Raw genomic sequence first — 14,485 nt, forward strand, 5'->3', positions numbered from 1 at the left:
CACCTTCGCTGCCTGCGCCTGGCCTCTTCATGCTCCTTGCGTCGAGCCTCAAAGAGTTCAATACCCTCCCGGATGGACTTTCTCCACCTCGGGCGGTCTGTGGCCAGGGTCTCCCAGGTGTCAGTGGTGATGTCGCACTTTACCAGGGAGGCTTTGAGGGTGTCCTTGTAACGTTTCCGCTGTCCTCCTTTGGCTCGTTTACCATGAAGGAGCTCCGCATAAAGCATTTGCTTCGGGAGTCTCGTATCTGGCATGCGTACTATGTGGCCTGCCCAGCGAAGCTGATCGAGTGTGGTCAGTGCTTCAATACTGGGGCTGTTAGCCTGGTCGAGGACACTGATGTTGGTGCGCCTGTCCTCCCAGGAGATTTGCAGGATCTTGCGGAGACATCATTGGTGATATATCCCCAGCGACTTGAGGTGCCTTCTGTACATCGTCTATGCCTCAGACCCATACATGAGGGCGGGTATTACTACAGCCCTGTAGACCATGAGTTTGGTGGTAGATTTGAGGGCCTGGTCTTCAAACACTCTTTTCCTCAGGCGGCCGAAGGCTGCGCTGGCGCACTGGAGGCGATGCTGAATCTCCGCATCAATGTCTGCCTTTGTTGATAAGAAACTCCCGAGATATGGGAAATGGTCCACATTGTTGATGCAGTACTTTTGGAGTGTAGTCACTGTTGTAATGTAGGAAAAGAGAGACCTAATAGAAGTCTTTAATGAAGGGGTGTGATAGGATAGATGCAGAGAAGATGGTTTCCATTTATGGGAGTGACCAACACTAGGGGCCATAAATATAAGATAGTCACTAATAAATTCGATAAGAAACTCAGGAGAAATTCTTTGCCCAGAGAGTGGTTGGAATGTGGAACTTTCTGCCACAAAGAGTAGTTGAGGCGAATAGCATAGGTGCCTTTAAGGGGGAAGCTGGATAAATACATGAGGGAGCAAGGAAAGAAGGATATTCTGACAGGATTAGATGAAGAGGGGTGGAAGGAGGTTCCTGTGGAGCAGAAACATTGATATGGACCAGTTGGGCTGAATGGCCTGTTTCAGTGCTATGTAATTATACGTATGTAATGTAATTGCTCTGTATTAATAAAACATGACCCTGTGTACTTACTCTATTTTAAATAGTGCATTTGCCTGCTGTAAAGGATTGCATTAGCTGGTCGTACTAAATAACGAACAGAATATTTGTTTCCTTGCAGCCAGCCATTCACACCACCCAAACTGTGCACGGCAGTGGAAGAAGCAAAAAGTTACGCGGCGGAGCATGTACTTCAGATCCTCGGTCTTCAGACTGAGGGCGCGGAGCTACCTGCAGCTGCAGCTTTCACAGGTACGTGAAGGTCCGTACTGACACCATCTTTTGCAACTTGCAACGAATTTCAGAGTTACAAAATCTTACTTGGCGCATTGCTACAAGAACCTTTTCATTGTTGGAAAGCTGTCACTGCATCATTTTACAAACCTATTTTGCCATGATGAGGATAGTGAGTTTTGTGTTCAGAAAGACAAAAGATTTCAGACCGAGGGAATGGAGCACCTTTGCCTTTTGAGTTCAGATGTAGCACAAACATATAAAGAGTAATACGCACTGCAAAGGAAATATACCATCAAACAACTTGACCCAATCCTACGTGTGCGAAAATTTGGTCTTGAATTGGAAACTTTAAATTGAAATAGGCAAATCATCAAGAATTAAAATTCCAACATTTCACTGGATGGTTCATACCTCAAGCGAAGCTTCATTGCTCACAGGTTAATATAGAAACATAGAAAAAGATAGGTGCAGGAGTAGGCCATTCGGCCCTTCGAGCCTGCACCACCATTCAATAAGATCATGGCTGATCAGTCCCTCAGTACCCCTTTCCTGCTTTCTCTCCATACCCTTTGATCCCCTTAGCCGTAAGGGCCATATCGAACTCCCTCTTGAATATATCCAATGAACTGGCATCAACAACTCTCTGCGGTAGGGAATTCCACAGGTTAACAACTCTCTGAGTGAAGAAGTTTCTCCTCATCTCAGTTCTAAATGGCTTACCCCTTATCCTTAGACTATGTCCCCTGGATCTGGACTTCCCCAACATCGGGAACATTCTTCCTGCATTTAACCTGTCCAGTCCCGTCAGAATTTTAGATGTTTCTATGAGATCACCTCTCATCCTTCGAAACTCCAGTGAATAAAGGCCCAGTCGATCCAGTCTCTCCTCATATGTCAGTCCTGCCATCCCGGGAATCAGTCTGGTGAACCTTCGCTGCACTCCCTCAATAGCAAGAACCTCCTTCCTCAGATTAGGAGACCAAAACTGAACACAATATTCCAGGTGAGGCCTCACGAAGGCCCTGCACAACTGCAGTAAGACCTCCCTGCTCCTATATTCAAATCCCCTAGCTATGAAGGCCAACATACCATTTTTCTTCTTCACCGCCTGCTGTACCTGCATGCCAACTTTCAATGACTGATGTACCATGACACCCATTGTTGCACCTCCCATTTCCTAATCTGCCGCCATTCAGATAATATTGTGCCTTCGTGTTTTTGCCACCAAAGTGGATAACCTCACATTTATCCACATTATACTGCATCTGCCATGCGTTTGCCCACTCGCCTAACCTGTCCAAGTCATCCTGCAGCCTCTTAGCGTCCTCCTTAAAGCTCACACCGCAACCCAGCTTAGTGTCATCTGAAAACTTGGAGATATTACACTCAATTCCTTCATCTAAATCATTAATGTATATTGTAAATAGCTGGGGTCCCAGCACTGAGCCCTGCGGCAGCCCACTAGTCACTGCCTGCCATTCTGAAAAGGACCCATTTATCTCGACTCTCTGCTTCCTGTCTGCCAATCAGTTCTCTATCCACGTCAGTACATTACCCCCAATACCATGTGCTTTAAATTTGCACACCAATCTCTTGTGTGGGACCTTGTCAGAAGCATTTTGAACATCCAAATACATCACAACCACTGGTTCTCCCTTGTCCACTCTACCAGTTACATCCTCAAAGAATTCTAGAAGATTTGTCAAGCATGATTTCCCTTTCATAAATCCATGCTGACTTGGACCGATCCTGTCACTGCTTTCCAAATGCGTTGTTATTTCATCTTTAATAATTGATTCCAACATTTTCCCCACTACTGATGTCAGGCTAACCAGTCTATAATTACCCGTTTTCTCTCTCCCTCCTTTCTTAAAAAGTGGTGTCACATTAGCTACCTTCCAGTTCATAGGAACTGATCCAGAGTCGATAGACTGTTGGAAAATGATCACGAATGCATCCACTATTTCTAGGGCCACTTCCTTAAGTACTCTGGGATGCAGACTATCAGGCCCCGGGGATTTATCGGCCTTCAATCCCATCAATTTCCCAAAGACAATTTCCCGCCTAATAAGGAATTCTTTCAGTTCCTCCTTCTCACTGGACCCTTGGTCCCCTAGTATTTCCGGAAGGTTATTTGTGTCTTCCTTCGTGAAGACAGAACCAAAGTATTTGTTCAACCCCGTCCGCCATTTATTTGTTCCCCATTATAAATTCACCTGAATCTGACTGCAAGGGACCTACGTTTGTCTTCACTAATCTTTTTCTCTTCACATATCTATAGAAGCTTTTGCAGTCAGTTTTTATGTTCCCAGCAAGCTTCCTCTCATACTCTATTTTCCCCCTCCTAATTAAACCTTTTGTCCTCCTCTGCTGAATTATAAAATTCTCCCAGTCCTCAGGTTTGCTGCTTTTTCTGACCAATTTATATGCCTCTTCCTTGGATTTAACACTATCCTTAATTTCCCTTGTTAGCCACAGTTGAGCCACCTTCCCCATTTTATTTTTACTCCAAACAGGGATGTACAATTGTTGAAGTTCATCCATGTGATCTTTAAATGTTTGCCATTGCTTATCCACTGTCATCCCTTTAACTATCATTCGCAAGTCTATTCTAGTCAAATCACATCTCATACCATCGAAGTTCTTAAGTTCAGGACCCTAGTCTCTGAATTAACTGTGTCACTCTCGATCTTAATAAAGAATTCTACCATATTATGTTCACTCTTTCCCAAGGGGCCTTGCACAACAAGATTGTTACTTAGTCCTTTCTCATTGCACATCACCTCATCTAGGATGGCCAGCCCTCTAGTTGGTTCCTCGACATATTGGTCTGGAAAACCATCCCTAATACACTCCAGGAAATCCTCCTCCACCGCATTGCTACCAGTTTGGTTAACCCAATCACTATGTAGATTAAAGTCGCGCATGATAACTGCTGTATCTTTATTGCACGCATCTCTAATGTATTGGAGAGTCTGGGCAGCCGAGGAACCCGAGTGTTCACTCACCAGGGAACCTCTGCAGGGCACAGGCTATTCTGACAGCCACTGAAAAATTTCTGCAAAGCTTTGGAAATCCTTCTTTGCTGCCACAATTCCAGTCACAGGAATCTGATGTGGGAGCAGTATAAGGAATGATGGCAACTGTGCTGCCAGTTTTTGTAAATGGACAGACATCAACTAACCTAAACCTGGGCCAAGTTCTTCTTCATACATTCAAACCAGTCTTATATTTGATTGCACACACCTCTGGTTCCTCCTGGATTCCATATTTTTAAACAGAGAGGCTGGGAAACCTCTTCAGTATGGTGCACATTAAGCTGCAAGATTTAAAAAAATTGTTGGGAGTACATCAAGTTCTGAAAAAAAAAATCTCTGCCAAGCAGCCTTGGATTGGGTTCATGAACTTACAGTTTCAGATGCATTGCTGAGAATGGACAGGCACAACTGAAAAAAGGCTGTTACACATAGAGATACACTGAACTTATGGCATGGAAATAGGCCATTCAGCCCAACCAGTCCATGTTGGCATTTGCCCTCCCTGCGAGCAAATAGTTCTTGTTATGTATGGAGAAAGAGTCAGACTAAACACTATGAGCTCAAAGTAAAGTGTGACATTAGTCTTTCATTGCAGGTCTCCAGAGTGCCTCTCCAACCTGTGAGGCCTCCTTAAATACCTGTGCTCCCAAGGGATTATGGGATCCCTTGGGACTCCAGGGGATGAGCCCTCTGGTGGCTTTACAGAGTAAATACAAGTTTACATATATAACAGTTCTAATCACATTTAATCCTCTGTTCAACCCCTTTTTCCTTCATCTGCCTATCCAATCTAATCTTGAATGTTGGCAGAGTTTCTGCCTGAGGTTATTTAACTCACCCAGGAGCCTCGAGACAGTTAAAACAACATTGGCAGTGATCTGGGCCTAGGTTAATCACCTGCTGCCTCAGGCTGGCAACAATTCATGTTCATGCCCCTGTCTAAAATAACAGAAAAAGTGTGGGGAGAAAAACAAAGCAGAAGATTTATATTTTCAAGGTCTTCTCATTTATATTTGTCATTAAAAGCCACACTTTACCCAATTGAAAAATGAGCCAGGCAACTATCATAGAAACCCTGGCTTGTAGGTTATTATTAAATATGAATATTTATTGGCTGCCCATTTTGAAAACGCAGCCTGCTATGAGGCATGATACAGTCTGCATTAGGCCTGTATTAAAGAGGCTCCATGTAACTCAAGAGCTCCCAGACAAAGCTGGGATTGATTGCGAACGCCCAGTAATTCAGCGATCGTCTCCAGGATCTAGAAATGAACTTTTGCGATTCACAATTATAATCAAAAGCACATATAGCAAATAATCAAATTTGACATCGAAAGAAAGGGAGCGGACTTTAACGGAATACAAAAGCAAATTTGCAAAAGGTGTGCCGAGCATTTACCCTGGGTGACTGCTGTCAATCTGGCTCACAAGGACGAGGCAAACATATTTTTGGTGTGCAATCAGGATTTTGCCATTAGATCTCTACATTTCAAGATTGGTTCAATGAGCAAATCAATAAGAGCACTATAATATAAATGATATTTTGGGATCATGTTCTCGAGAACACGCAGGCAGCAGGGAGTCTCGTGCCACTGGCTCATGTCGGGAAGTCACAGGCCTGCGATTTTCTGACCCGCCCGTGACGGAGAGGGGTAAAGTTCGCTGCTGCCCGCAAGTGCTTGGAAAGTCCCCCATTGTGTGTTCCTGGCCACAGAAGTGAATTCTTTACCTGAAAATCAACAATCTTAACATAAATACTGTAAACTCATTCTTGCTATTGAGGGAGTGCAGCGAAGATTCACCAGACTGATTCCCGGGATGGCGGGACTGACCTATCAAGAAAGACTGGATCAACTGGGCTTGTATTCACTGGAGTTCAGAAGAATGAGAGGGGACCTCATAGAAACGTTTAAAATTCTGATGGGTTCAGACAGGTTAGATGCAGGAAGAATGTTCCCAATGTTGGGGAAGTCCAGAACCAGGAGTCACAGTCTAAGGATAAGGGGTAAGCCATTTAGGACCGAGATGAGGAGAAACTTCTTCACCCAGAGAGTGGTGAACCTGTGGAATTCTCTACCACAGAAAGTTGTTGAGGCCAATTCACTAAATATATTCAAAAAGGAGTTAGATGAAGTCTTTACTACTCGGGGGATCAAGGGGTATGGCGAGAAAGCAGGAATGGGGTACTGAAGTTGCATGTTCAGCCATGAACTCATTGAATGGCGGTGCAGGCTCGAAGGGCCGAATGGTCTGCTCCTGCACCTATTTTCTATGTTTCTATGTTAACTCAGGTGTAATTAGGTAACAAGGCCTAGTGTGACCAGTTCTTAAAAATAAAGCAAAGGATGAACCTGAGACACTGGCCACTCGGCCAAAAACAAACAAATAAAAAAGTAATGAAATCGAGCAACACACCTGACAGTTCATTTACTAACTCCAGCTTGTAACCTAGCACTCAGGGTAATGATTGTTTTGCCTCTTATTTCAGGCAGACCTCTGTGTATGCCTGTCTCCTACTTGGCTTCATCTACTGATCTCCCATTCCCATGTTATGCTACAGGATACGCATTAGCAGGCGCGACAGCCACTGTGGCAGCTACACAGCTAAAACAAGCGGTTGCCCTGGGCCAGGACCTAGCAACATATGCAACGTATGAAGGTTACCCGGCATTTGCAGTGCCAACACGCGGAGACACCTACGGAGCATTCTGAGAAGACAAGGACAATGACGGGCAGCCTCGCCAACACACTTTAACAGCAGCTGTAGGAACGCTGATTTTGAATTAACCTATAAAATATAGAAATAGATTAGTAGAACGTGATTACTCTTAATGATGTGATTCCAATGACCACATACGAGGATGAGATTTCAATAATAACTCGAATCTAATTAGATTGCAAACTTGATCAGCTACTATACACACATTAAAAAAATATATATATACACATTAAGGATGTATCTTAAGTTAAGAGAACTTTTTTTTTTTTAAAGTGAAAAAGCTATATGGCCCTTTAATATTTTTATATTTCTCAGGTATAATTTGGCCTTCATGTTTACATTGTACTTCATACATTTGCCATACAGGTTACTCAGTTATTAGAGGAATATTAAAGTGTTCAACTATTTTAGGTATATATAGTTAGAAAGTATCCATCTGCAGCACCTGTATTTACTGAGGGAGTTCATGTTTACTAAATTTTAACTCATCAACACATCATTTGCCATGTGCCAACTATGGACCTTAGCCTAGGCTTAGTTTAACTATAGTGGCACAAAATAGCTCCTGCATAACCAGATATAATTGAAAACATTTCTATGTCCAAACATAAAGCAAGTTACATCTTGCAGGCATAGTTAGTAAGAAGAAAAAGTTTCTTAAAAATATAGCTTCAAATATGCAGCTGCTATGTACCAATATCCAAGTAGGTTAGAGACTAAAGTTGAGCTTTCTTCACCTCACCATTTTAATGATAGTCGATTCCCTTTCTCTGATGCTTTGGCTGACTTTTTTTAAAGTTTAAAATGGAACAAAACTATGCTTTATTGTATTGTGTCCAAAAAAGCATCGATGTTGTATTTGGGCTTTGTAAGGTTTTCAGAATGGTGCCAAAGCAGTGAGCAGTGATAACAGTATTAAAACACACGCCCTAGAGCGTTCAGAAACTATTTTTGTACCAGTCGTCAAAATATCAATGTTTGTACAGAGCATTTTCTCTCAGATATTGAAATGTTCATTGAAGAGAATTACCAATCAATCATTCATTAAAGAAACTGTTATCAGGGGAAAATTACTGACTAATAAAATATATGAATCAATTGGCACCACAGAATTATGGGAATACTATACTTTATGTCTGTGTAATCATAAGTTATAAAATAAGGAATATTGTGAAGCCATAGTGTGTTTCATTGCATTTTAATTTCTTTAACCATCAAAGTGATGTAAAACATTCATCTCAATTCTTCATCTGTAATTTTTTTGAGAATGTATTCAGTGTGACACAAATAATTAAAGACTTCGACTTCAATATCAACAGTGTTTCCGATAAATGTTTTACAAAAATGCCATTTACCTGTTAGATACAAAGATGATTTCAATCACATGAACAATCTTCCTTAGTTGGTAGCACTCTCACCTCTTGAGTCAGAAGTTTGTGAATACACTCCAGAGACTTGAGCACATAATCTAGTCTAACACTTGAGTGCAGTACTGAGAGAGTTCTGCACTATTGGAGGTGCCATCTTTCCGATGAGACGTTAAACCGAGGCCTCGTCTACTCTCTGAGGTGGACATAAAGGCCGAGATTTTCCAGGGTGTCAGCGGGCAGCAATGTTGGCGGGCCGACTGGGAAAGTGGGATTTTTTGACAGTGGGTCAGGAACCCCTTCGCAATGCGCCTTTCCCAGTGTCGGGTCTGTCAGTGCTGAGCAGACATGATAGGCAGTGGTGGGCGACCCAATTAAACTCATTAACATCTAGTTGACAGATCATTAACAGGCTTTTTTAACTTACCTTTTGACTTTAACTACGTGCCCACGGGAACCACACTGTTCGGAGACCATGGCTGTCAACCTGAGGCGGGAGTTCAGTAGCCATTGCTCCAGCTGATTAATTGAGAGTTTCAAATGTGCAGTAAAAGCTCCCACTTGACAGATCATCACTTTCCTCGGTCCATTTCCAGCACAGGACGGGCATTAGGACACTGTGGGAGCTATTCACAATTGCTATATTCATTCTGGTTCCTGGCAGTTTGGACTTGTATAAAAGCACAGTTAAGTTACATTTCTCCTGGCTCAGTTTGTCAGTTATTTACACGTACACAACATTGTCTCTACTTCACCTGCCATCTAGTCCATCAACATGGGCGCACTTTATACTGTCTCACCTTGGTCTTCAGAATCTGACCACGATCAGCCCCAACACCAGGCATAACAGCAGCACCAACACAAACCTTTTCCACAAACATTTGATGCTGCACAGGACACAGGGCATCAGCACCTGAGTACATTGCTGCCCAGAAGTCCCACTATGGCCAGATTTACTTCACTTGACGCTGTATACCGTGGCTGCTACATAATGTGCCAGATCGGCATCACCCCTCCCCACAAACACCATAAAGCATCCTTACAATGTACAAGCCATTCCTTTCACACTCACCATTGTGGGGGTTATGTCTCACCATTCACAGCAACTCACTAAACTACTTCCAACCGCGCACAAATCTATCACAGAACACAAAATGTTAAAAATAAAGGTTTCAATGTTTTACAGCACATTAACAGAAACTTTACATGAACATTGGATAAATCATCTACGTGGCTAGTGGGGTACCGCAGGGCTCAGTGCTGGGACCCCAGCTATTTACAATATACATTAATGATTTAGATGAAGGAATTGAATGTAATATCTCCAAGTTTGCAGATGACATTAAGCTGGATGGCGGTGTGAGTTGTAAGGAGGATGCTAAGAGGCTGCAGGGTGACTTGGACAGGTTAGGTGCGTGGGCAAATACGTGGCAGATGTGGTATAATTTAGATAAATGTGAGGTTATCCACTTTGATGGTAAAAAAAGGAAGGCAGATTATTAACTGAATGGTGACAGATTAGTAAAAAGGGAGGTACAACGAGACCTGGGTGTCATGGTACATCAGTCATTGAAAGTTGGCATGCAGGTACAGCAGGCGGTGAAGGCGGCAAATGGCATGTTGGCCTTCATAGCGAGAGGATGAGAGTATAGGAGCAGGGAGGTCTTACTGCAGTTGTACAGGGCCTTGGTGAGGCCACACCTTGAATATTGTGTTCAGTTTTGGTCTCCTAATCTGAAGAAGGACATTCTTGCTATTGAGCGAGTGCAGCGAAGGTTCACCAGACTGATGCCCAGGATGACAGGACTAACATATGAAGAAAGACTGGATCGACTCGGCTTATATTCAATGGAATTTAGAAGAATGAGAGGGGATCTCATAGAAACATATAAAATTCTGACGGGATTGGACAGGTTAGATGCAGAAAGAATGTTCCCGATGTTGGGGAAGTCCAGATCCAGGGAACATATAATCTAAGGATAAGAGGTAAGCCATTTAGGACCGAGATGAGGAGAAACTTCGTTGCTCAGAGTTGAGACCATGTGGAATTCTCCACCACAGAAAGTTGTTGAGGCCAGTTCATTAGGTATATTCAAAAGGGAGTTAGATGTGGCCCTTACGGCTAAAGGGATCAAGGGGTATGGAGAGAAAGCAGGAATGAGGTACTGAAGTGCATGATCAGCCATGATCTTATTGAATGGTAGTGCAGGCTCGAAGGGCCGAATGGCCTACTCCTGCACCTATTTTCTATGTTTCTATGTACCCTTGTGTGTTGTTAGTTGATATGATTGCACTAGGATGAGGGCGAGTGTGAGAGGTGGCTAGTGAGACGGGGATGTGATAATTTAAATAGAGAGAGAGGGATGGGTGGAGGTGTAAGGTAAGTCGGTGTGAGTAAGGATGTGCAGGAGTAGGATAGGGAAGGCAGAGTGATGGGGATGTGATGAGAGGCAGAGCAGGATGAAGGTATATGTGGCTTTTTACTAATGTTTTGTGATCTAATGATATCAGTCAAAGGTTTGCACCACTGCACCTCGGTCTTCCTGATTACATCCCTGTTTGTGATTTCCTCTGCAACGTGCAACCAGGCTGTGTTGTTGTCCTGGGAAGGTCTCTTCCATCCATTGGAAGGGAAGAGGACCTCTCTGCATGCCCTGACTCCCTCCAAAAGCATATGGAGGGAGTCGTGGGAGAACCTGGATGCAGCCCCACACCTCTGTGCAGTCATTGTTTGCAGCACTTCAAAGCTGTAGAACACTGACAGTGCAAATGTCAAAATAAAGTTGGCCGTGGTCCCTTTCAGGAAATCGTTTGATGACGCGTCATGAATGATGTCACCAGACCCGCTTTCTCTAATTGGACCGGGAAATGCACTGGGTGGGCTTAACAAGTCCCATCAACGGAAATTCATTTTCCAGAGCAGAATGAAGCCAGCACCGGGCCGCGACCCACCACCAACCCGACCGAATCCACTGAGGTAAGGAAAATCTTGGCCAAAAGATCACATGGCGGAATTTCAAAGAAGAGCAGAGGCGTAGTCTCCAATGTCCTTGCAAATATTTATCCCTCACCTCAAACCAGATTATCTGGTCATTATCACATTGCTGTTTGTGGAATCTTGCTGTGTGAAAATTGGCTACCTCATGTTCTACATTACAAGTGACTGCAATTCAAAAAGTATTTAATTAGCTGTAAGGTGGTTTGGGATGTGACGACGTCCTGTAGTCTTTCTTTCATTTTCCAGCCTTATGTCCCAAGTCACATTCTCCGCTCTTCTGAATCAGGCATCTTTCACACCTTTCCTCTGCCCCACCATTAGTGGCAGAACCTTAAGCTAGTACCGAAAATGCTGGAATCTATAATTAGGGATGTGGTAACAGGGCATTTCGAAAATTCATAATATGATTGGGCAGAGTCAACACGGGTTAATGAAAGGGAAATTGTGTTTGACAAATCTGAGAGAGTTTTTTGAGGTTGTAACTGGTAAGGTAGATCAGGGGGAACCAGTGGATGTGGTGTATTTGGATTTTCAGAAAGTATTCAATCAGGTGCCACACAAAAGGTTATTATACAAAATTAGGGCTTAGGGGATTGGGGGTAACGGATTGAAGATTCATTAATGGACAGAAAACAGAGAGTAGAAATAAACAGGTCATTTTCGGGTTAGCAGGCTGTAACTAGTGGGGTGCCACAAGGATCAGAGCTTGGGCTGACATATAACAATTTATATTCATGACTTAGATGCAGGGACCAAGTGTAATGTATCCAAGTTTGCTGATGCTACAAAGTTTGGTGGGAAAGTAAGTGGTGAGGAGGCTGCAAACAGATATAGAGAGGTTAAGTGAATGAGTAAGAACATAACAGATGGACTATAATGTGGAGAAATATGAAGTTATCCACTTTAGTTGGAATAATAGAAAAGCAGAGTATTTTTTAAATGGCGAGAGATTGGAAATGTTGATGTTCAGAGGGACCTGGGTGGCCTAGTCCACGAACCACTGAAAGTTAACATGCAGGTACAGCAAGCAATTAGGAAAGCAAATGATATATTAGCCTTTATTACAAAAGGATTCGAGTACAAGAGTAAAGTGGGTACAAATTGCCCCCCACCTGAAATGGGTCCCATGCACCAAGTTTCGATGTTTTTTACCGCAGCTGCGGTTCAAGTCGACTCTTTCGGGAAATTGTGCTCTTTGGCCTTTTTTTGTTTTCATCCGGAAGCCAGTCATAATGGGGGAGCGACGACACCCGAGGGGCGAAAACGCGGCAGTGACAACAACTGAGGGGCAGAAGTTGGGGGTGGTGCGTATTCACTGCCACGATGATATCATCGCAGCGCCGCATCACCACAGCTCTCCCCTTCACTGGGCATCTTGCGAAGGAATGCCGACTGAAGAGTAAACCAACTTTGAATGCTATAAGTAGAAATCGTCAGAGACTACATAGCATTAAAAAGAAGCAACAGGACGAGAAGGTTCTGGAGATATGTGTCATTGGGAGCATGAGGGTACCCAACAGCGATTCACAAAGTAGCGTCATTCAAGTAGACATTGCAGCAACCAGGATACTGGTGGAAACCGGCACTCGTGCAACTGTGAGCGTCGTACTGGAATCGCTATATTTCGACAAGTTGCGTGATTTCCACTGGAGAAATCGAAGATAGAGCTGCGAGGCCACTCTGGAGAGCAAATCCCTGTTGTAAGATGTATCACCATACCGGTGAGATACCAGGATCAGTTTCAGAGCTTGCCTCTCATAATAGTGGCAGGAGACAAGTCTGCCTTTATAGGTAGAAATTGGTTGGGATCACTGAAGCTGGATTGGAATATGAGGCGTGAGTTCGGGGCCCACGCTGCTTCCAGAGCCCGCAGCTCCGCTCCTTTTATGGGTCCGTGCAGCAGAGCTGGTCTTGGTTAATCCTCGCCACTGGACCAAGACCTAGCTCTGTCTAGCCCGTGTGGTGGCTGGTGTGCAACGGCCACCACATGTTAAAAAAAATCCATGCATAGGCATCTTCCACCCTTCAAGATGTAGTTCGGGACCTGGAATATCAGGTCCTTCATTGAAACACCTGTGAAATCATCCCTTTCTGGTGTGGAAGCAAGTTATCCTCAATACGAGGGACCGCCTAAGAAGAAGTAAGAATATATGAGTCCTCAAAATCTCATGGTTTCAATGTCAGAAATGACTGCTATAGTCCTGTAATGTATATGTTGTTTAAATCCTCTCGGCCCCTATTTTTGGCGCCAAATCCTCAATTTCCAATTTTCGTCAACATTTGTACGCCGCCGTGGACCATGTGCGCCACTTTAAACATTTTTGCCACAGGCACGAGTGAAAACGGGCTCGGGCACTGTTTTTCTGCATAGGTGATTTTGGCCGTCCACGATTTTTTCTGCAGTTCGGTGATTTTGGCCATCCCCGATTTTCGCACATTGCCAAAAAGCCTCGAAAGAAACAAATTTCTTTGCACTTAAGGAAATCGGCACAGCGCACAAAAGGATATTGGGGCCAGGCAAAAGAAGACAAAATAAAGTACAAATGCATGGAGTTTTTTTTTAAGACAGGGTACTCTGAAAATAACTCGGAAAGTAATTTCCGAGTTTTTGGAGTGAGACAATTTAATAAACAAATGTATAAGTTTTTCCGGAAGGAGGGAACTGAAAATAACTTTGCTGGGTTAGGGTGGTGCTTTTTCACCCAAATCGCGACTGTCCACCCTGACACAATCGTTGCTGGCCGGGCTCCAGGCACGGGTTGGGGGAGTGCCGGCCAGGCAGGGTCGCGGGCTCCAGAGCCCGGGAGAATCACCGTAGTCAGCATCCAAACAGGAAGTTTAGAGTATAGGCACAGCAGCAAGCTATAAATCAGCATTTGTCACAAGTGATCCAAGAGAATCACTGTACAATCAAACAAACATATGCGCAGATCAGGGTTTGGTCCGATCTAGAGCGTCACTCAGCCTTGTGGAGCAAAATGGAGATAAAAGGTGTCAGTGATTTAAGTACTTATCTGCATAACAACAATAATAATGG

General features: G+C 43.7%; 1 protein-coding gene across 1 annotated transcript in view; it reads left to right on the plus strand.

Annotated features, from left to right (window-relative positions):
* a1cf (apobec1 complementation factor) overlaps positions 1-7,076 on the plus strand; it is a 69,504-nt gene extending 62,428 nt beyond the window's left edge. The window contains exons 11-12 of the mRNA XM_070875057.1: positions 1,211-1,341; positions 6,925-7,076. Of these exons, the coding sequence (XP_070731158.1) occupies positions 1,211-1,341; positions 6,925-7,076 (283 nt within the window). The remainder of the gene's footprint in view (positions 1-1,210; positions 1,342-6,924) is intronic.
* Positions 7,077-14,485: the final 7,409 nt, after the last annotated feature.

Source organism: Pristiophorus japonicus, chromosome 3, assembly GCF_044704955.1.
Source record: "Pristiophorus japonicus isolate sPriJap1 chromosome 3, sPriJap1.hap1, whole genome shotgun sequence".
NCBI lineage: Eukaryota > Metazoa > Chordata > Chondrichthyes > Pristiophoridae > Pristiophorus > Pristiophorus japonicus.